This window comes from Spermophilus citellus, assembly GCF_964194105.1.
Source record: "Spermophilus citellus genome assembly, chromosome: 2".
NCBI lineage: Eukaryota > Metazoa > Chordata > Mammalia > Rodentia > Sciuridae > Spermophilus > Spermophilus citellus.
The window spans coordinates 24,713,169-24,737,703 of record NC_138183.1 but is presented as its reverse complement, the minus strand read 5'-3'; the positions used below and the strand labels follow the sequence as shown (position 1 = coordinate 24,737,703).

The following is a 24,535-nucleotide window of genomic DNA, read 5'->3' as shown; positions in this document are numbered from 1 at the left end:
ATGGGAGTGCATGCAACAGTAATCTTGACATCACAAACAGATGTACCAAAATGTGGTATTAATTTAGGGGTTACAGGATAATAGGTAAATCATTTTCATGTGGCTATTTAAAACTCTTTTCCGAATTTCTCTTAAATGGCATATTTTAAAATTTTATTTGTTTTTAAACTTTTTGCAGGACTGGAGATGGAACCCAGGAATGCTCTACTACTGAGCTAAATCCCCAGCCCTTTTAATTTTGAGACAGTCTCGCTGAATTGCCCAAACTGACCTTGTAGGAACTTGCAGTCCTCCTGTCTCAACCACTTGAGTTGCTGGGATTACAGCACACTCAGCTTGTTATTTTTTTAAATTAGAAAAATCCCCTCTTCAGAAAGTCTGAGTGATTAACCCTGATAAAGAGGTTTCTTTATTAAGTTCTAATGTTTTTACAATAGGTAGGAATCTTTTTTTAATATTTATTTTTTAGTCTTAGTTGGACACAATACCTTTATTTTGTTTATTTTTATGTGGTGCTATGGATCGAACCCAGGGTCTTGCACGTGCTAGGCGAGTGCTCTACTACCGAGCCACAACCCCAGCCCCTAGGTAGGAATCTTAATGAAATTAACTTGAACACTATGGCTATCATACCCTGTCATGTTGAATTTTATATTATTATTTGTGGTAGATTTTCCCACATTTTGAAATCTTTACACATGACTATTTGTAACTTTCTCATTTACAGTTGAGAAAATATATTATTAGTCTTGTTTTAGTCAGCTTTTTCACTGCTATGATCAAAAGACCTGATAAGAATAATTTTAAGGAAGAAAAGTTTATTGGGGGCTCATGTTTTTCAGAGTCTCAGTCCATAGATGACTGATTTTGATGCTCTGGACCCATGGCAGAAGGGTATAAAGGAGGAGAGCAGCTCAGGACATGGCCAACAGGAAGCAGAAAGAGTCCACCGGAAACAAAATATATACCCCAAAGGCATGCCCCCAGTGATCCACCTCCTCCAGCCACATCCTATCTGCCTTCAGTTACCACTAAGATCCCCATCAGCAGATTAATGCACTGATTAGATTAAAGTTGTCACAACCCAATCATTTCACCTCTCAACTTTCTTGCATTGTCTGACACAATCTTTTCCAGGACATCTAATATCTAAAGAGTAACAAGTTTATAACTAAATTACCTATTATCACATATAGCTTAGTCAATTGTTTAGTGTAAGATTGGTTCCAAGCACATAGTAGGCACTTAGTATGTAAATGTTTGAATACATGAATGGTTTCCATGTATTTTAAGTGATTTTTATTTAAATTAACACCAGTTTCAGATGTAGATTGTATTTTAACACTGAGGGCTGCCTCTCAAAGGAAAGTGGAATGTATATCAATTAATCACCTCGTCCTTCTCATTTCCTAGGGGGCACAGTTTCTAACAGAACTTGCACCTCTGTGTAAGATTTACTGCTCAGATGGAGAGGAATATACCATATCTAGGTGAGTAACTTTTTAACCACAATTTAGGGGAAAAGCCACAAATACCGTCATTTACTTAAGGAGAAGTAACTATAAAAATTTGTTGTTTCTTAAAAATAGTTCTTTTTTAAACAGTTGTGTTAGAGGACGGTTGATGGAAGTGAATGAGAACATTCTCCACAAACCATCTATTCTTCAAGAAAAGGTAAAAAAGAGGAGGAATCAATATCCCATTCATGTACCTTTCTTCAGCCCTTTGAATCATTTGACAGTATTAAATATTCTGTTTCTTTTCCAGCCATCTACTGAAGGCTACATTGCAGTTGTGTTACCCAAATTTGAGGAGAGCAAAAGCGTAACAGAAGGGTTACTGACACAAAAACAATACAAGGAGGTCGTGGTGAAACGCATTAATGCCACAACAGCTACATCATGAGGATTGAGATGGAGTGAAAAGTGCTGTAGGACACTTACCCACCCTGGCCTCAAAACGTCAGTGCACTAAAGGAGGAAACCCAGAGTATGTGAAGCATACTCAGCACCCGCCATCAGCTAGGGAGGCCTAATCCTTCCTGTCACCTAGTTTCCCTTTTGTCTTCATCCTTCAAGATCTGTCCTGCCTGGGACTCACTGTGTTGTGTCTATCAACTGACAAGCAAGGGATGTTTTTCTGATTAAAAACAACAAATCTCTTTCAGGAAAATTGGAAAATGGAAAAATTTTAGGTAACCAAGTAAAAGCAATTTACCTACCGTATCTATGACATAGAGGAATACATGCCATGTATTTATCATTATTGCCTGAGTTTTCTGTCAGTTTAATATTTTTATTTTAGTTGTAGGTGGACACAATATCTTTATTTCATTTTTATGTCTCACACATACTAGGCGAGCACTGCACCACTGAGCCACAGCCCCAGCCCTCAGTTTAATATTTTGAAAAAAGGTACCCAGCCTTTCTTCAGTAACATTACCAAAAAGTCTCATCCCATCCCTTTGGCTTCAACTCCTCTGCCTTTAGGTTGTAGAGAAAAAACTGAAGTGCTAAGTATATCTTCTTGGCTCCCTCTGAAGATGGGCCTCCCCTCTACAAGGAATGAGATCTCTAACACTGACTTCTTAAATTGCAGACACAAAAAAGGCTTTGCTGGAGCTTTCCTAGCAAATGGAAATAGGACAGTGTTCATCTGGTTCTTGCAATACGTACGTTGTAGTTCACTCAGTCTCACACATTTTAGGTACAGTTGATGTCTAGCACAGAAATGACAGAATAGTTCGCCCAAAGGCATAGATGCCTTTGAACCAGAATAAAGAATTTCACAAACTAGGGGGAAAAAAAATCCCACTGAATGTATGGTTTAACTTTGAGCTGGGGGTGTTGCTCTTTGGTGGAATGCTTACCTAGTATGCATGAGAACCTGGGTTCAATCCCAAGCACCACAAAAAACAGATTATATACTAAATTTACACAATTTCAAAAAAGACCTTCACATCTTATTTAAGGTATGCAACACATACATAGATATATAAAGGGAAAGAAAAATCACATGATGTGTAGGTTCCGTTGGTTCTTTATCCTCTGATGCTGTTGAAATCATGCTGTCCCTTTCCCATCCCCACTCACTTCCATGAGAATATTCTCAGGTATCTAAAAGAGTATTTTGTAAATAAAACTTTAAAATTATTTTTAGTTCATAAGAAAAATGTCTTTAAACCTGAATGTCAACATGACTGTCCTCTATATATGACCCCCGACAGGTAGCAACTCCTACAGTGATTGTGCTGAGCTGAATATATAAGCCCAAGCCAGGAGATCCCCACCTCAGCATAAACACTGGTTCTTGAAGTCTTCATACAGCAATACTAGAGACAGGACAACTGGGTGTCTTATTTTACAAATAACATTATATCATTCAATTTTTATTATAATTTGAGACTTTTTGATTTCACAGAATAAAAATCATGCTTGATGACTTGATTATTTAAATAGGTATTTTATGAAGGTCACTAACAGCTGAGTGCATCCCATCCGCCCCCCCCCCAATGACTATAGTAAAAATATTTGACAAATACCAACTAGCTAGTTGGTGACAAAATGATTTTTTAGAATCTTTTGTGAACGTGGATTGTGTTCACTGACACAGATAAAGATCATGATCATCAGACCAGCTCATATCTACTGCCTTTTGCAATTGATGACATGACTGATTTCAAAATGAATTTCAAAGTGTTGGGGTATAAGCTGACACCATTCCAAAACAGCGTTAACTGTATAGTATCACAGGGAGAAAAACCCATAAACCAGATCCTTCAATCAAAGATCCATCCCACAAAAACAGAAAAAGCTTCAAACACTAAAATTAAAAATACTCAAAAAAGATGTTTATTTGTTTTATGATGAACATTACCATGCCACATATATAAAATATATTATTATTCAAAATTTAAACAGTTCATTGGTTCCAGTGTCCTTTTTACCTGCCATTCTGCCAACTAATATGGGTAGTTAGAAATTGTTTTATAAGCCAATAAGAAAGACTGAGGATTCCACCTAGTAGGGCACATTGACCAACTATGCTAGAACTAGAACCAAAAGAGTTACCTTTGGCTGGGAGTGTAGCTCAGTGATGAAAGCTTACCTAGCATGCACAAAGCCCTGGTTTTGAGCCCCAGCACTGCAAAAAAATTTAAAAATCCATCTCCTCCAGGAGTTGCTCAGGGTTTTGTGAGTGACTTCCATTACCTGCCTTAGAGAAGGGACACATGGCATAATAACCCTTACACTGAAATGCTTGTTAGAAAACAACTGCCACTAGCATGGGGGGTCTGCTGGGGCATCCAAGGGGCCCCTGTCATACCTGGACAGGGAATGAAGGAAGAGTCCAAAGGTTAAAGGAAAGCCCTGTGTTCACTCAGGTTACTGTATATTTTCTCCTGAAATTGGGGTTCTAGAGAATAAGCTTAAATAAAATAGTTAAGGTACAACATGCCAAAGTTGAGCCCTTATTCAAAATAGCTTCTTTGGATTGGACTCAACTGTCATTAAGACAGTCGGGGATATTTGGTTTAATGTTTAAAGAACATTATTAATGCAATGTCACATTTTAAAATTGTACTGCAGTTAGAATTCTAGCAACTACCGTGGCATTTATTAGTTGTCAGAAAGCATCACAATCTGAAGATCAGAAAATAAAGCAAGATTTCAGTGCTGCTTTCATTATAAAACTGTTGAATTTCTGAAAATATAAAGAGTCATTTGCTTCTTAAAAATGTCAGCTTTGCCACATGATGTTCCAGAGATCTGGCCCCAGAGCTTCTCAAGTTTTTATGTCCACAGCGTCTTTATTTGTAACCGAGACCCATCTGTTATTTTCCATCTGAAGCTGGAAAAGTTAAGACAATTAGTTTCTGCTTTACTTGAAACAAAAAATTTAAAATTAAGTAGTAACTATTATTTTCTTTTGCATTTTCCTTTAAGCTAATAAAGTGAGTTTAATATAGAAAACTGCCTCACCTTCTTCAGCAATTTGTAGCAAAGTGAGAGAAGGTGGACCAAGAGAGCCATCATGGATCTTGTCTTTGTAATACACTTATCAACCTACAGTGACAAAAAGCATGCAAATTAGATTCCAAAACTGGTACTTCTAAAACCTTTATCATTTATTTGGTTTTAAAGTGATAACATTTTTCCACTGTGGAAATCTAACAGATTGAGAAAGGTATAAATGTATGATCAGACTTGAAGTGCAGAACATAGGGCAAGGTTTGTTGCCCAGATCTCATGCCTGTTTCATGAACCCCAGGAAGAATGGGTGGAAAAGCAATTCATCTACCTCCAGCTCTTTAGGAATTTTTTAAAGAGCTCTAAGTAGGGGCAGGGAATCCCCCACTTTATAATTCCTCCTGCTCTGCTCTGTGGACATAAGCCTACATTTTCTCAGATAATTTATGGGAGCCCAGACTCAGGCGTTTGTGCCTTATGTGAGGCCTAGGGTAGCTGCTCTGTGTTATGGAATTAATCTATGTCCAAAAAGCTAATTTAATTGGTTAGCCTGTTCCTTGGGGTCAGTTATAACAGCAGATAATAAATGAGTTTTTTCAGTCAAGGAATGAAAAATGGAAATTAGCCTTCTATATCCTACTTTATTTTAAAAAAAAGGGTCTGGAGTAACTTGATGAAGAACAGGTGTACAAGTTTCTCAAGTGTCTCCCTGAGTAATCCCCCTCTCTTTTACCTTTAGAAACATTTTATTCTGCAAAGATGCTTTAGTTACTGTCTGGAGCTGGTGGCATAGAGGAATTAACTTGTTTATTTCCAGAAGAAGCATAAGCTTGTCATCATCTTTCAGCTGAAATATAATTTAGGAAGTTACAACAACCCCAACAAAACTGCATCTTCTAATACTTTAAATACCTTTATATCTTAATATACTCCCAAAGTGGGTATACATGATACCACCACCAGTACTAGATAGGGAGAAGGCAGGTGTTACCTGTTTTGAAAAAGCTTGTATGCTTGAAGTAAGCTTTAAACCCTCCGCAGCAAAAACCTGGTAGAATGAAAACAATCACTATTTTAGATCGATGTCTTATGGGTTGGTAAGAAATATACACATTAATATTTTCATACAGTTTGAAAAATACAACCTATACATTAAAAGCAAGTCACAGAACTCCTACATTTTTTGTGTACCCAGGAAACAAGTTTACCTGAATTTAGAAGTTTTCCTGGACCTGATACAAACTAATCACTGGAGAGGCTCCTCTGTAGCTGGAAACTTTCAATTATTCTGAAGGGTTACACAGATCTGTGATACTCAAATTATGTCTGGTTTTGGGAGGGACCCTGAGCTCAACTCATAAAATCCCCAATCATAAAAAGGTGATGAATCTTGGTGCATGAGGTCAAAAAGGCTAGAACTTTATTACTTACATTTAACCAAGATTAAATGTGTCACCTATACACTTTCCATCACCCAGCCACTTGAGAGGATCGACTCAGTTGTTGGTTTTGTTATTGTTTTCTGACGGGCTCTTCACCATGCATTTTATTTACAATTTAGTGAGCAGGAAGAAGAACATGAAAAATAGGATTGGACAAGTAAGACAGGAATATTCAGGACATCATGTTAAAATGGTGTGAGAGGTACCATGGACATAAAGGGACGAAGACTCTGTTTTAGGTGGCAGCAGAAATAAAGGAGAGAATGGAGCAAATATGAAAGTTGTTTATAAATAAAAATAACAGATCTTTGTAATAAACTAGATTAAAAAATAATGAGGAGGAGACTAATCCAAAGTTAACTTTCACCCTTTATTCAACAACCTTGACACCTTGCTGCTGTTGGTGAAGTGGTCTCAAGGATAAGAGTCCTTGCTTCCTTCCCTGCCCTTTGAAAGGGAAACCACAAGCTACATCCAGAGTCTAACTAAATGTCTCACTTCCCTGGGTGCTCCTAACCATTCCACATTACCACTCTCTCTTCTTCATATCTTCTCTTTCCTTTTCAGTCTGTAAACTCCTTGGGGTCAAGATCCTTGCCCATCTTATAGAATAACATGGTTTTAAAACCACCTTAAAGCTGATAATGGAGAGGTGCTCTCTCCATTCCTGAACTACCCTGGCACTAGCCCTGTATATTCTACTTGGCAGTTGTAGTTAACATGAGCAAAACAAAATGCTTGATTTCCACCTTCTAAATCTGATGTTCTCCTTCAGTGTTCCCTTGCTCAGTAAATGACACTATCATTTACCATGTTGGCCAAGCCAAAACCTTTAGATTTAAGTCAGATGATGCTACTGCTTCTGAAAACCCTCGGTGGATTTACCATCATGCTTCACCACTTTCCTCTGACTCACTCCACTCCATCCAACATTGTTCCCTTATTCTTCTTCAGACATATGGAGCCCTACCCTTACACCTCAGGGCCTTTGCACTGGTTCTGCCCATCTGAAATACTCTACCCCCACTTATCCATCCAAGTCACTCTCTTGCTTCATTAATGTCTCTATTCAGATGTTACTACCTCCTTAGAGAAGTCTCTTCTATCCTATCACCTTGATATTCTTGTCCTACATGATTTTATCTACAAGTACTTATATATGTGCATTACATACTAAACTTTCTAATGTCTATTTCCTGACACTAAAATATAAGCCTTATGGGGGCAGGGGATTTTCTTGGTTCACTCTTCTCCCCAGAGTTCTTACCCACCATCTGACATGTAGCTCAATAAATATTTGTTGTGTGAAACATGCCATTTTATGTTCATCTTAGTTTAGAAACAAAACTTAGTTTAGACACAGGTTTAATGCATATGCTCACACAGAAAGTGAGTAATGAGCAGTATAGAATAGAATGAACACAGGCCAAAGAGAACAGAATGAATCCAGAATTTATTGCAGTTGTGTTAAGGGGGAAAGTTCATTTTTAAATCTAATTTATAGAAAAATCCAGAAAAAAAATATGTGCTATGATTCTTCTTTGTTGACAATCACCCCTTTTAGCTGAAATCCTTTTCCTGAAGTGGTGCAAGCAGAAGGATAGGTATGCCAAAGGAAACTATATGAGAGTGAAACAGTGATAGAAATTTCAGATTTCAATGTAGGAATTCTCTTGGAAAACAGGCTAACATAGGGAGGGTAAAATAGGAAAGGAGGAGTGGTGTGGTGATGGCATGTGTCTGGAGTCCCAGCTACTTGGGAGGCTGTGATGGGAGGATTGCTTGAGGCCAGGAGTTCCAGACCAGCGTGGGCAACATAGCAATACCCCACCTCAAAAAAGTGAAGAAAAGAAAATAGGAAAGAAATTTTACAACACACTTGCCAACCTAAAGCTTCTAACCAGAGGAAAGATAAATGGAGACAGGTTTACATGGAATTCCATTAGACACAGGGCAAAAGGGTGGTACCAAAATACTTCTCTCCCTAAATTCCCTAAATCATCATGAACATGGAAGAAAAGAAGGAAACTAACAAGTACTGAGTACCTTCTAGTGGTCTTCAGTCTATTACTTCTGAAAAATTTTTTATGTGTTACCTCATTAAATCAATATCATTCATCCAATGCAATTATGAAGAGGCCAAAGAACTTTTCTAGAACTCTGGAAGATATAAGGGATTTGCATCTGCTTTCAGGATATTTTCATCTACTTGGGACTTGCATCTGTTTCAAGTTTGCAACATTGCATCTGTTGACTACCAACCAAGCCTGTTCTGCTTTATCCCTATAATATTTTGGTTTCTAATGAGATAACCAAGAAAGCTTGACAAAACATTATGCAAGCCCTCTTTCTTTCTACTTGTCTGCTGTTCTCTAAAGCACAGGTGTATACATGTGCAAGTACACAAAAACTAAATCACTAAGAACCCCGTTATAATCCACTTTTAGCCCAACATTAAAACAGTATAAAGTAAAAAATAAAACATACCTCTAGATGATGAATTAAGTCCTGGGAAGTTTTCAGTGGCCCTTCTCCTCTAAAATAAAATGAATTATTAGTAAGGTTAAAAAATTGTTGGCTGAAAATTGACTGCAAAATATAATTTCAGAACATTCTGTGTATTGACAGATCCCAGGAACAGACTAATAATATTGGAACATTTAATGTTTATAACTTTATAATCTTTATAACTTCTTTGTGCACTTTTTTTGTCCATGCAAACATTATATATGTTGATTTTATAATGTAAAGACATTTAAAATTAGCAAGTTATATTTGAGTTCTATTTGTCCTTTTTAATCTTTTTTTGTGTTGTTTCATGAATTAAATATATGAGATTATAATATCTTAACTAAAAGTCCTTTGTTACATAATGAAAACAGAATCAGATCAAAGTCAGAAGATTCTATCTCTAATTTCAACTCTGGTAGGAACTCAGTTATTCATTTTTAAAAAGGCATATTATTTAAGTTTCAACTTTGAATGCATAAGATAATCATGATAATTCTTGTGCTACCAGTCTTACCAAGAAATTGGGAAATATCAAATTCAAAACTACCAAAAAAAATTAACAACTCTAAAAGATGAAAAGTAGATTGCAACAAAGAAAATAACAGAAAGAACATAAGACCAGCAATATACTAGACATAAAACAGAAAATCTGTACTCTAGTAGCAACCAGTACTTCCACTTAATAGCTTTGTGACCAAATCATTCCTGATCCCTAATAAATTGTTGAGATTCTCTAAAGAAATCATAAAGCAAAAAACGTGTTAAAAACCAAAAGGCACTGGTACATTTGAAATGTTTTCAAACTAATAGGCATTAGAAAATTTTAAACATATAAATTAAGAAATATAAATTATTGCTTATAACTTATTAAGAAACCATATACATTATTATAAGAAAGTTCAACAACAGCCTGAGGAGAGTTTTGAAACTGCCTGAGAAAATTTCAAAGCTAAATACTGTGAAGATTCACAGTCAGAAACAAGGACATAGATGAAGTTGGCAAACCACAGGTCTTAAGGGAAAATGGAGACAACTATTGAGGAAACAGGTAAACAGTGTGGGTACAAAACAAAACCAACCTAGGATGTTATTACAAGGAGGTAATTGAATTACCAAGATTTGTTTAAATGATACAAGGTGTTTCTCCATTACAGAAAATCCATCTTCTTATCTTAAACTTCATTTCTGTCAAATAACCATATTCTAGCAACAAGTTCCATTCCACGGAGTTTTTGTTTTATTTTGGAACTGGGGATTGAACCCAGGGGTGGTTAATCACTGAGCCATATCCCCAACCTTTTTTATTTTTTATTTTGAGACAGGGTTTCACTAAGTTGCTTAGGGCCTCCTAATTTGCTGAGCCTGGCCTTGAATTTGTGATCCTTCTGCCTTAGCCTTCTATTTTGCTGAGATGAGCACCATCATGACCAGCTCCATTCCACAGTTTTAGGAATTCCTACCACTGATGGGACAGCCCCTTCACTTCCCAGTCTTGTTGGGATGGACTCTGTCCATATCCAAATCCACTATTCTGACTTAATAACAAAAAATTCTTATCATATTTTCCTGACATATTCTGAAATAACAAAGAGCAGATATATCTTTTAAAAAATCGGATAAACACTTTGGGAATGTTTACATACTACATTCATTAAATTAATAATGTATTTCTCCAACTTTTATTAGTCAAAAACTTTTTTTAAAAAGCATGATCTTCGAGCTAGTTAGAGATAAGTAGCATGATTCAGCCAAAGGTTGATATTTCAATTTCAGCAATCTATAGAAATTGGTTGTTGTGTGAACACAGGAGTTCATTTTTTATGTTCCTTTGTGTGTGAAGCGGGGGAAAGGGAAACTAGGAATTGAATACAGGGGTGCTCTACCAATGAGCTACATCCCCAGCCCTTTTTATTTTGTTCAGGCTGGCCTCAAACTTATGATCCTCCTGCTTCTGCCCCCTAGGTAGCTGGGATTATTAAGTGTGTGTCACAGCAATCAGTCCCATTTTATGTTTTTTTGTAGACTTAAGCCATCAAATTTTTTTAAAAAGTAAGAACTAAGCAAGAAGATCAAAATTATTGCTGGGAAGACTCAATTGAGAAGAAGCTCACTAAACACAATTAAAAACTAAGAAAGGAAACCACCAAAGAGAAATGGTATCTAATGATGGAAAATACGGTAAGGTATTAACAAGAGATTGTTAGTTAGCAGAAAAATTTCACAGAAGACTCCTATCATTTCACAGAAGACATCATCAAGAGGCAATTGAAGCCTCTTCCCTGTGGAATGCTTCGCGACCTCTCCTGGTCTTCCTTCCACATGAAGGAACTCCACAAACATAACATCCCTCACCTCTGTCTGCCATGTCATTTATTCTACCCCATAAGATGGGCAGACATCATCTTTTCAGTCTTTGTGGAGACCCTGAAAAACTCAGTTGGAATTACAGCCTTTCCCTCTCTCCTTTTTCACTGGGAGTGAAATGCCTTTGGGAGCCACCTGCACTTCCATGTGTTTTAGAGAATATCCTGCCCCAGGAGGCAAGACTGCTTCATTCTGGGGATCATTTTTAAAGCCCTACTTGCCTGCACTCTTCAATTCCACTTTATTAATCTTTTCAAAGCCAACATGAGTAGGAAAGGAGCTACCTAGGAGATACTCAAGTATCGAAACCTGATTTTCCAAATTTCTGAAAAAGATAAATTTCAGAAAGTGAATAAAAGTTTGAAGTCATTCCTTGAGGAAAAAAATCTAGAACAGATTATTAAGCAGATAACTAGTTTTAGCTAAGCAGAATGTGTATGATTTAATATAGCAAAAGACTGGAATATGATCAAAATTGACATGAATAAGGTATTTGATCAAGAGCCTTATAACATGGATAAGACAGAGAATACAGAAAAGGTAATACTAAAGTTAGGGAAAGTCTCCTCTCCATAATGAAAGGTGACTCATGGAGATTTGGCAATCAATAGAGATAGGTCTTCATAGATCTATTCATTAATCTTTGTCTAATCATTACTTGTATAAAGATATAAAAGGTACATTATCTAAATGTACTGGTGTTGGCTGAGAGATATGATATATAGGTTGACAAAAAGCAGAATGTAAATTATTTCAAAATTCTGGAAAGAATAGGATACAAAACTAGAAAAGGATCACTTTTACATCTAACTCTCAATTAAATAGATGTGTCTTCTTCTTGTACCTGCTGAAGTAAATTGTCATAGTAAGTACTTCCAGTCTTGTGTGTGTGGGGGGGGTGGGGGTAAGCATACAAGGGATCAAACTCAGGTCTTCACACATACTATCCACTGAGCTTCATCCCTGCCATTTCTACTTTGTTTGGGGACAAAGTCGTCCAGGTTGGCCTTGAACTTGTGATCCTCCTACCTCAATCTCCTGAGTCCCTAGGATAAGAGATGTGTACCACTGCACATGGTTTAACTACTTCCAGTCTTTTTACCATGCCTTTGCTAGAGACTTTAACCTCGTAATGATTTAACATGACACTTTTTCTTTATACCAAGTATCAGACTAATTTTAAAAGATCAAAATGTAACCACATTACCTAGTAAATAAATATAGAGAATAGGCCATCCTGGACATGTTCCGTCCATATTGAACAATCTCATTCTCCTGATCCTCCCACTTCTCAATTTCGCAGTCAGCATCAGAGGTGAGCAAACCCAACTTAAGTCCAAGCTTTGCTATCTTGGCTTGCTCCTACAAACATATATTTTAATCACAACTTGGTCATTGTTGATGCAAAAGGAAGAATAGATGTAAGATTATTACAAAAGAAAAGGCTTTACCTCAGAGTCAGGCTTGTCCAGCTTTAATGATTTCAGGTTTGCATTATTCTTCTGTGACAATAAAAAAAATTGAGATTTCTTAAAGGCAATACATTTAATTGTGAGGAAATATAATAGTAATAATGTAACAAAGTCTAATTTTAACATATCTAGTATATAGCTAAATCATATTAAGTATTTTAAACTAAACAAACAATTGCTGAATTTCATGCAGCTTTGAACAGGTCGTTGGTTTGCAACCTGGAGCTAGGGAAAGCAGGTCAGTGTCCTGTTTCACAGTGTCCTCTGTGTCTGCAGTTGCTCTCCTCTTTGCACAAGGGTTTTTGGGGACCTCTCAAGACACTTCTGCAATATCCTTGGGAAGCAATAATAATGTCCCTCAAACCTCTCTGGCTTATCTATTACAACAAGATTATTATATGCTTGAATTATTCTTATGAAATGATGTATTAAAAATAACCACTGGGCTGGGGTTGTGGCTCAGTGATAGAGCACTTGCCTAGCATGTGTGAGGCACTGGGTTCAATTCTCAGCACTGTATAAAAATAAATAAAATAAAGGTACATTGAAAACTAAAAAAAAAAAAAAAAATTTAAAAAAACACCTGTAAGTACTTCATACTTTCCCAATGGTTATGACTCCAGAATTAAATTCCTTTAAATAATGTGCCTTTAGAAGGCTAAATTTCAACACCTTCGTTCCATTGTCATCACAATTGTTCAGACTGTATCCCAGGTTATAAAGATTACATTTCGAATTTAAGATTTAATATGTAAACCAATGTTCAATGGTTTCCTATTTTTGAAAGAGCAAGTTTGTTTTTACATAAATTATTTGGAACTCAGAATATATTTCTCCTAGAAGGAGAGAGATCTATACCAGTTAGATCTATACAAGTTCACAGATAACTACTCATTTGAAGAACAGGGTACCAGGATAGACCCTATAGTACTAACAACCATGTTTCTCCAATACCTTTAAGATGTGTATACAGATGCCCCTCAGCTTACAAGGGGATTATGTCCTGATAAACCCATCATAAGCTGAAAATATCAAAAGTAAAAAATGTATTTAACATACCTAACATACTGAGTCTCATAGTTTATCAACATATATATGGTAGAGTATCAGCTGCTCCCCTCATGATCACCTACCTGGCTCACTGGAAGCTTCGGCCCACTGCCACTGCCCAAGCAGCACCGTACTACTTACAGCAAGCTTGGTAAAGATCAACAATAATGTATGCTTTCTACTGAATGGGTATCACTTTTGCACCACTGTAAAGTGATAAGATCACATAGTCAAGGACCATCTGTGTGTGTGTGTGTGTGCGTGCGTGCACATGCATGTGTGTACATATCATGCTCCGTGTAACATTTGGGTTAACTAAATAATGCATATACGATGGTGGTTCCAGTAGATTATACCACCTAGCAATGTCATAGTCATCTTAGTTCAAGTACACTATGATATTATTACAACCATGAAATCACTTAATAACATATTCCTCAGAATATGCTCCCCACTGTCAAGTGATAGGGGCCTGTGTGTGCGTGCGTGCATGCGTGCGTGCGTGCGTGCGTGCGTGTGTGTGTTTCGGGCTCCTTTTTTGTTTCCCTTGTTACAATCTGACTTGTTACTTCTGCGTGCATGTGTGTGTGTGTGTGTGTGTGTGTGTGTGTGTGTGTGTTTCGGGCTCCTTTTTTGTTTCCCCTGTTACAACCTGACTTGTTACTTCTGTTACCAATTTCACTTCAGAACAAAACTGTTACCTTCTTTTCCTATTCCATAGTTTAGATGCACTCATTGAACATAGCCATTCTGAGATTTTTAAAATTATGTTTATTTTAAACACATAAATGAGGTAAAAGGACATGAAATAAATATGCATAGAGGAACTACAAAATTATACACATACATGAACACATGCAAATGCAAGCTGGCTCTTGTGCTTATTAGAAAACAAACAGACATGATCAATGATCTCTAGCTTCTCCTTGGATAGTCATATCATCTTTATTTCCTTCTAGCAGTCTATAAAGCAAATCATAAAGCAATTGAGAAAGTTAAGAATATTCTCAAGACTTTTCGGCCTTATTTTAGTTAGAATTTTTACATCCTACTGTATTCTTTGACATTAGCTGTATTTATTTATTATGTTTTTAATTTTACAAATTGTTATTAAAGAGTTTAACAAAGACTACAAGAGAATTGACCTATTCTTTTCATCTTTCTAATGTGACCTCGCTTGCCATCTAGTGGACACTATTTTAAAATGCAGTCAGGTGCAATAGTTTGAATTGCTTAAGGCTGAAGACTTTGAGCCTCTGAAAAGAGAGCTACAAATTTCTAGGAATATAATTAGCTATGTTATCCTCAAATAAGATGGTTTGTGATTCTGAAATTATTTCTTCCTAAAGATAACGCTATTTAGTCCAATAAAATCTTTGCTCCATTCCACCTATTAAAAGCTGTATGATGACTGAGGCCGAGGTTATGGCTCAGAGGTAGAGCCCTTACCTAGCATGTGTGAGGCACTGGGTTCGATCCCTGGCACCACATAAAAAATAAAGACAAATAAAATAAAGGTATTGTGTCCATCTAGAACTAAAAAAGTAAAAAAGAAATTTAAAAAGCTCTATGATGTCTCTTCTAACCTCAAAAAAATATTTTGTAATAATCCTAAATTATAGGAGTTGAAAAAAAATTCAAGCTATCCCTATTTGCTTAAACCCAATAGGATATTAACTATAATATAAACTAGTAGAGTTAAGTAGGGTTAAAAAAACAACAAAAAAAATAGACAAATTTCTATCTAGACTTTCAACGCCCTGAGGATAGTTAAGGCATAGAAGCTCTTTTCAAACACACACACACACACACACACACACACACACACACACACACTTTGCAGTGTTATATTTGCTTCTGCACCAGCTACATTGTTTTCAAATACTAATTTTCAATATTTATTTATTTATTTATTTATTTTTTAGTTTTAGATGGACACAATACCTTTGTTTTGTTTATTTATCCATTTTTATGTGGTGCTAAGGATCGAATCCAGTTCCCCACATGTGAGGCAAGCGCTCTGACACTGAGCCACAACCCCAGCCTCTGATTTTCAATATTAAATGCCGGTTTTCTTTTTAAAATAAACTAATTAAGTATATGCCATTTTTTAAATCTGGGGGTTTGCTTAATCATTTGCACTTCCCCTACACCAACAACCATACCCACTATTACTTCTACATCCCAAACATGGGCACTTTACTCTGTATCTCTTCATTGCCAGTTCTCTCTTCTGATACTCACCATCTGTTCTTCTTGATAATCATTCACATAAATTCTCTCTTCTCTCTATTCATTTTATTTTTCTGTGAGTTTAAACCTGTACTCTCCAATAGAGTTAGCCACATGTTGCCATTGAACACTTGAAATATGGCCTGTCTGAATTAAGATGTGCTGTGTGTGTAAAATACACACCAGGCTTCAAAGACTTAGGCTGACAGGAATACTTCAAAAAGGTTCTATAGTTACATGTTGATTATATGTTGAAATGATAATATTTGGGATATACCAGATTAAATATAATATGAAATTTCACAATTTTCTTTTTAAAAATATGACCACTTAAAATTTTTAATTACGTGTATGCCTTGAATCATATTTCTACTGGACAAGTCCAAGCTGGGCTGGCTGAAACCAGCCTGCCTTTTTCATTGACTAAATTATTGCATTATTTTCTAAGTGACATACTTGTATAGGCAGTTCTAGGAAAACGGAAAACTGCACTTAACAAAATGTCTAAAATCCCCACCTGCAGAATATATCTTTTAGCATCTTTTTCATCATTACTGAACCAGTGCCTAGCCTACTGCCCAGCAAACAGAAGATGGCCAAGGAGTATTTAGTGGTTGAACAGATGAACAGATGAATGTTTTTTTTCGTCTCACACTAAACATTGACCTGTTATAAGAACTTTCAGCTGTAAAAATTACCCTTCTTTGTGACTAGGGAACTGGGTATAATTTTATGTGGGGCATAATTTACCATTCTTTTATTTTCTCATTTGCCATTGTTTTCCCTCTATTTCTGAAGTTAGAATTATTAGGACACTTGATGATTCTAGAAAAATATCCTTTTTGATAAATGATTTTTTGTTACTATAATCTCTGCTTTTCATACCTTGCATTTTATTCAAAACTATAAATTTCTATAGAATGATCTCTATAAACAAATTGTTCTGCTCCTCAAAACATCACCTGGGTTACATGACCGATGTTAAAATGCTATCAGCCAGAAGACAGGAATTGGTCATTCCCAAAATGGATCTTAGGACCAGTGCCCAGCTCAGTTACCCCTCTGTATCTTTCCCAAACACATGGTATGTTTTCATCTAGGTAGAAAGTGTATTAAAATTTTTAATTTACAGAAAATGAATCCAACAAAACCTAGCAAATTAGACCTTAATTTGACTTCTGACCTTAGATTAGGGTTTATTAATCACAAATTCTGTTACCCATCCTCTCAAATCCTCAAACCCAACACAAATATTCAGAGTATGGGCCACATGTAGATTGCTACCAAGAATAACAACTCTGAACAAAGTCTAATATCCTAACCTTTTTCTTTAGAGAAGGAAAGTAGCTGCCGTAGGCAACAAGAACACAATCTAGATTCTATATAAAAAAAAAGTCTGAAATGTACATAATTCTACTTACCGCTGGCTTTGGAAGTGAAAGGTAGCCATACTTCTCTCCTACAAATAACATATATAACTTAAAAATTTTTTTCTAACAATATATTTATATTATACACATTTAACTTTTACCAAAGATTAAATGAACAAGAATGTTAGTACATTCATTTTGATAGCCTATTAATTACATGTCATTCAGAAATCAGATCATAATTTGGTAGGCAAATGTGAAGACTGCAAACACCTGCATCCCTTAAGGCACTGGAGATGTCTGGTCTCTCCCAACTCAAAAGGGAGAAAAGCAAAATGCCTGACCACATTGACTTTCACTTGCAATTAGCTCCATTCATTCATGCTCCTCTTACCACAGCCTGCCTCTACTGAAACCAAAGTCCTCTTTTAGTAGCACCAGTATCAGTACTTCTTCCTTTTCTGCAAGTACCAGACCAAATCATTTACAACTAACCTCATAATGTATTCTCAGTCAGGGAAGAAGACAACCTCAGTGTTCAAGATAGAAACATGATTTTTTTTTTTTTTTTTTTTTTTTTTTGGTGGTGCTGGACATTGAACCCAGGGCATTGTACATGCTAAGCAAATGCTCTACCATTGAGCCACATCCCCAGCCCAGGAAAATGAAATAAAGCAAACAACAGAGTTTTTTGGCTGTGAATTGACATATGGCATGAAGCATAATAACTCAGGAAAGGAAGGAAACAGGCAATGTCCTCTTCATCATGGTCTTATCATTTTCTAGCTCCCAGATCATGTACAGACTTGGTTACAATAAATAATAAATGATTTTTCAAAACTAGTTTGTGGCTTCTGGTGTAAGAATTTAAGATGAAATTTGAATAGTACTGCTTTTTGAAGGAAAACAAGTGTATTCAGCTATAATATATCAAGTTGAGCCAAATTAAAGTGTTATCATATACAAACACTTGGAAACTACAAAACAAATTTCATATAGTCTAACCTTATAAAAGAAAACATAAGAGCCCTTAATCACTCATTTTCTTATAGAATGACTATTATATGAACAAGGCACACCTGTTGGTCTCAGAATAGTTTATATAAATACTAAAAGTTTCATCTAGAATTGCCCTAGTGAATATGGAATCAACTAGCCACAAGTGATTATGGAGCACTTGAAACATGGCTAGTCTGAATTGATATGTGCAGTAAATGTAAAGTACCAGATTTTAAAGACAGTACAAAGGGGGAAGAAGGATGTAAAATATCTTCTTAGTAATTTTAAAATATTGATTATGCACTGAAATAATACTTTGAAAATACTAAGTTAAATAAAACCTATTATTAAAACAAATTTCACCTGTTTTTTTATTTTTCTTGTGTTTTCTTGAAATTTTTAAATTATATATGTGGGTTGCATTCTATTTTTATTGGACAGAGCTGATCTACAAAATGAATTATTGCATGGCATATATACACAATGGAGTTTTATTCAGCTATAAGAGGAATGAAATTATGTCATTTGCAGGAAAGTGGATGGAACTTGAGAACATTATGTTAAGTAAAATAAGCCAAACTCAAAGTAACTGGTCATGTTTTCTCTCATATGTGAAAGCTAGAGAGAAAAAAGGAAAAGAAAGGTATACGTGTGTAGGTGGTGTCATGAAAATCAAAAGGAGATCAGTAAAGGAAAGGGACCAGGGAGAGGGAGAAGGGGAGGGACAGGGGACATACTGAGAAATGGTATTCATGAAATTATATTGGTATATGTGTGTAAGTATGAGTATATAATAACAAATCCCACCATTGTATACAACTATAATGCACCAATAAGAAATATGGAAAAGAAAAAAATGAATTATTGCTAAGGGTCAGCCAGTGGTATTTTAAAATAATTTGATTTAAATAATTTCTCTGTAATATCAGAATTGTAAGAGAACTTTATTAGTAGCTTTTTGAACTCAGAATTGTTAAGGGATCCAGGTGTAGTGGCACACCACATGGTGGCTTGGGAGGCTGAGACAGGAGGATCAAGAGTTCAAAGCTAGCCTCAGCAAAAGTGAGGTGCTAACCAACTCAGTGAGACCCTGTCTCTAAATAAAATACAAAATAGGACTGGGGATGTGGCTCAGTGGTTGAATGCCCCTGAGTTCAATCCCTGATACCAGGGGAAAAAAAAAAAAAAAAGAATTGTTAAGGGAAAACCCCTTAAATGGGAGGCTATTTTCATGTCTTATAGCCAGGCTCTAATATAAAAAATGCCTGACTTAGCTGCACGAAGACTAACAGAAAATAATGTTCAGGTCACTTCAAATGTCAAAATTTACCACCTAGCTAATTCAAAGTCTGAATATTATCCATAAGATCTCTAAAATGGGGCCTTAATAAGCTATGAAAAGGAGGGCACAATCATTACTTAAGGATAACTAGCTCAGGCAAGGAATCTTGTATTATCTAAGCTTGACGTTCCATAATGCCCAGACCATGAAATGGTCACATCTATTCTCCAAAAAGGGGAGGCAATTATATAATCTGACTAGCTACCATTACCACCAGCTAGTCATATTTATCACAGGGAAGTTCCAATCCCTGTAGTCTGCTTTTAAGTACCTGTTTGTTTTGCCCTCTATTCCTATCCAGCTTAAAAGTAAAAGAAACCACAGTGAACATGCAGTCCAAAACAAGCACAAGATTCTCCTGTTTCAGTTCTGTTCTATCCACAGTGAATGGTAGAGTACTGTGTGGAGAAAGAACGGGGGTCCATGTAAGAAGCTCAGTGTGAAAAAAATTCAAGATCAATCTGCAGTATTTGTCATGGGACAAGAATGAGGAGTGGCACTCATTCTGTACACACTCGTGCTGTACATCTGCCTACTCTGATCTAGTCTAATGCCCTTATTATTTGAATATAGAGGATTGAACCCAGGGTGCTTAACTACAAAGTTACATCACCAGCACTTTTTATTTTTTGAGACAGGGTCTCACTAAGTTGTTCAGGGCCTTGCTAAATTGCCAAAGCTGGGGGCTGGGGATGTGGCTCAAGAGGTAGCGAGCTAGCCTGGCATGCATGCAGCCTGGGTTCGATCCTCAGCACCACATACAAATAAAGATGTTGTGTCCGCTAAAAAAAAAAATTAAAAAAATTCTCTCTCTCTTTAAAAAAAAAATTAAAATAAATAAATAAATAAATTGCAGAAGCTGGCCTTGAACTTGCAATCCTCCTGCCTCAGCCTCCAGAGTCACTGAGATTACAGGTGAATGCCATCATACCCAGCTAAGGCCCTTAAAGATGGGAACCTGAGAAACAGAGGTTAAAGGACTTCTTTGAGGTCACCTAATGGTAAAAACAGAAGAACACATTACTTGCCATTTATATATTGCAAGTACCATGACAAATTATTTCATCTATGGCCATAAAGAAACTGAAAATAAGGCTGGGATCATGACTCAGTAGTACAGCACTTGCCTAGCACATGTGAGGCACTGGATTCAAGTCTCAGCACCAAATAAATAAATAAATAGATAGATAGATAAATAAATGTATTGTGTCCATCTATAATTTAAAAAAAGAAAAGAAAAAAAAGAAACTAAAAATCAAAGGGCCAGGTAATGTGCCTAGGCTGCCATTACTAGTATACTATATACCAAATCATATCTTCTATAATTTAGACGGCCCCATCATCAGCTAATAAGTAGCAGACTAAAACAAAGATCCAGTCTTCTGGCCCTCAACTGCTTGCTCCTTGCTCTGGGTTCAGAGCAAGGGCTATAACATCATCTTTGGGATCTCCCAGCCATTTCTGGAAAAAATTCAAAGACAAGAGTAAAACCCTGCATGGCAGTTGTGAGCATTTTTCACAGAATCAGTTCATTCCCATCAGAATACTTCAGTGATAAGAGTGGATGAGTGGTTGATAATATTTATCTTTGGCTTCATTTAGATGAAGCACAACTCCCAGGCCTCTGTAGCTTCTTCACTGTGGGAGACTGACGTTACTTCTTCAAACCTCAGTTTTATCATAAATAAAATATGGAAATATAATCTTATAGAGTCACTGAAAAGATGAAATGAGATAATGCACGTCTAGCACTTATCAAAGAACCTGGCACATAGTAATTTCTCAGTATTTCATTTGTATGTTTATATTATTATGATTTATATGCCTCCAAATATAAATATAAATATCATATTTATAATGTTACCCACACAGACACTAGTAGCCTGTGGTTTTATTTTTCATGGAATCTCATTCGCCCAAAGCTCAAAAGGACATCAACTTCATGGAGCGCTCACGAAAGACTTTTAGAATTGGCAGAGCTTCTGAAACCGCTGAGCTGATGGCCTTCGTCACTGAGCTGAGGACACTCACAGCCAGGGCAAGGAGTGCTTGCCTGAGTCCAGCTAGAGAAGGAGCTGGGCCTAGCAGGTGCTCTGGCTCTCCCAGACCAGGTGTCCTTTCACCACACCAAGCCACTTCTCTTCATTTCCTAGCAATCCCTATGGCTAAGTGATACTTCCTTAAATGTGGACCTAACCTTTTAACATACAAAACTTGCCTCACATAAAGATCCCTGTAACTATAAATCCTTTAGCAAAGCTTCAAAGTGATATACCATCCACACTAGCTATTGCAGAAATCTTTAAATATAGAAGCACAGTAAATATTTATTATACTTTACAAATGATGTTATAGCTAGAAGGTCTATCATTCCCTGATTTCTAAGCAAATAACATTCATTTTGAATGGGTCTTTCTAATGAGGTGTTTAAATATTCATCTTCAATGAAAGTAAACATGTAATTTGATATTATAACTTTAAATGACATTTTATTTTTTTAAATCATGCTTTGACACTAACAGAAATCATTCAAAGGGAAAAAAATTATGTATATATACACATAAAAATGCATAAACAAATAACAGAACACACAATACAATGGAAAAATAAAATTCCCAGTAGTTATGAAAATAATGAGCAAAAATGATGCCTTCCTATACAATGTATGGTACTAGTCTATATGTTGTAGAAATACCAATGAACTTACCCACCACAGGCAATATTCCAAGTTTATGTAGTCATCAAGGAAAGAGATTCCATCCAAGTGGAAGGAAAGCAATTCAAAAATCAAATAACTACATTCATTTCATTATGAAGTTAGTAGAATTAAATCAGAAAATCTCTGTATTATAGAAGAGCTTTTATACTAAAATTAAAGATGATTTAGAAGAAATTTTAAAAATAATATTTCAATAGGAAAGCTAGAATGTTAATTCAGAGAAACCTACTACGTTATAATACCACAAATTGTACTGTTTAGACACTAAAAATAAAGACAAAATATTTTTATCATTTTTCTGTGCCAGATATTCAAGAAATTATTCAGCTGGGTTATAACATGATAATTAATTTTGCATCTGAGGCTTCCAATTAAAAAACTTATGGAGTTATATTAAAATAATAAAACATAAAGGAGAAAAATCATAAAATATGTGGACAGTTTCTCACCTCGTCTTCCTTCAAACACATCATTGATTTCTCTCAGCAGTGTTGACATGTCACTAATCTGAGATTCCCAAGCTTCACAAAATACATCAAGGTTTTCTTTAGCAATTTTACTAGATGGATGCAATGTCAGTGTTTCGGCAGCAGAAATTATCTAAAGAAACACAGCATACACAGGCATGGATTTTTAAATCTTAGCCCTCAGAATCACATTGGAGACCAAACTTAAGTCTGTACTGTTCAAGTCAATTCAAAAAAACAACTATTAAATAATTTCTACAAGCCTTATGTTGAGTAATATAGAGATACACAATAGAATAAGACCTGGTGTTTCTTAAATCTGACTTACAGATAAACAGTATACATTATTGCCCCTACATTCAGGGGGCAATTATCTTTATTCAAGGAAGACTATTTCAACAAAGTTATTTCTGTAGCACAATTCAAAGACATATACTCTGACTACAAATAGTGTACTGTATATGGTAGTAGAAGAGAAAGTAATAGTGGTGAAGCAGCAGGAGTAATGGTAGGTAGACCGTAGTACTGGTAGTAGTAACATGTACACACACCTGTGAGTACATAGTAGATAATAACATGCTCGAAACACTGTGTCTTATAAATGTTTGATGTACATTAATCCTCAAAAACACACAAAATATTACCCTTCTCAAATAAGCATTATTCCCATTTTATAGCTAAAGAAACTGAAGCTCAGAGATGCCAAGTAACTTTTCCAAGGACCTGTATCTAGTACATGCCGAGCTGATGAGTGAACTCAGATCTACCTGACCCACAGTCCAGACTCTTTCCACCACATCATCCTGCCTCTCACAAAACAGTAAAATGGGCAAGAATCTGCCTCATACTTTTACATACCACCATATGGGCTAAATAAATGTGTGAATAATTTAAAGAATTATTGTAGAGACAGTTATGTTTTCATCAAAATCTTGTCACCACCCTGCTCCCGACACAAAGCAAGACTATATTTCCCAGGCTCCCTGATAGAGGGGTATCATGAGCAAGCTGTATCATTAACAGAGACCAAACGTGTGTCTTTCCACAATGTCACAATTTCTTTCTTTTTTTTTTTTTTTTTAAAGAGAGAGTGAGAGAGTGAGAGAGGAGAGAGAATTTTTAATATTTATTTTTAGTTCTCGGCGGACACAACATCTTTGTTGGTATGTGGTGCTGAGGATCGAACCCAGGCCGCACGCATGCCAGGCGAGCGCGCTACCACTTGAGCCACACCCCCAGCCCCAGCCACACCCCCAGCCCCACAATTTCTCTTGAATAACAATAAATTCATTTTCATTAATGGATGAATACTTGCAGGTCACCTGATAGTCATAAACTGGGCAAACACAAGTTCTGTTATTCCAGCCTTAATTTCAAACAGCTAATACATTCAAGTCACATCACACCTTACACAATTATATGTATAATTTACATAAAGGCTAAGAAAAGGTTAAGAAAGCCACAGGGGTTCAAGAGGCTGAACTGAGAGCAGCAAACAGAAAGGCAACGAGTCACTGTATGTGGTCAGATGAGATTGGGAACCAGACAAAAAGCTTGTTCAGGGGACAGAGCTATCAAAGCATAGGATTTTATTTTA

General features: G+C 36.1%; 2 protein-coding genes across 3 annotated transcripts in view; one reads left to right on the top strand and one right to left on the bottom strand.

The window, feature by feature from the left end:
* ABITRAM (actin binding transcription modulator) overlaps positions 1–4,136 on the top strand; it is a 6,427-nt gene extending 2,291 nt beyond the window's left edge. Inside the window, exons 4-6 of the mRNA XM_081280184.1 lie at positions 1,414–1,490; positions 1,605–1,674; positions 1,768–4,136. Coding sequence (XP_081136310.1) covers positions 1,414–1,490; positions 1,605–1,674; positions 1,768–1,905 — 285 coding nt within the window. The 3' untranslated portion in view covers positions 1,906–4,136. The remainder of the gene's footprint in view (positions 1–1,413; positions 1,491–1,604; positions 1,675–1,767) is intronic.
* The window catches only part of CTNNAL1 (catenin alpha like 1), a 62,582-nt gene continuing 41,895 nt past the window's right edge, over positions 3,849–24,535 (bottom strand). The window contains exons 10-18 of one of the 2 annotated variants that reach the window (XM_081281994.1): positions 22,921–23,071; positions 17,463–17,500; positions 12,739–12,789; positions 12,495–12,649; positions 8,900–8,948; positions 5,962–6,018; positions 5,704–5,817; positions 4,983–5,066; positions 3,849–4,851 (exon numbers count right to left, since the gene is read on the bottom strand). In XM_081281994.1, the coding sequence (XP_081138120.1) occupies positions 4,786–4,851; positions 4,983–5,066; positions 5,704–5,817; positions 5,962–6,018; positions 8,900–8,948; positions 12,495–12,649; positions 12,739–12,789; positions 17,463–17,500; positions 22,921–23,071 (765 nt within the window). In that variant the 3' untranslated portion in view covers positions 3,849–4,785. The remainder of the gene's footprint in view (positions 4,852–4,982; positions 5,067–5,703; positions 5,818–5,961; positions 6,019–8,899; positions 8,949–12,494; positions 12,650–12,738; positions 12,790–17,462; positions 17,501–22,920; positions 23,072–24,535) is intronic. The other variant, XM_081281993.1, reaches the window with a different exon arrangement.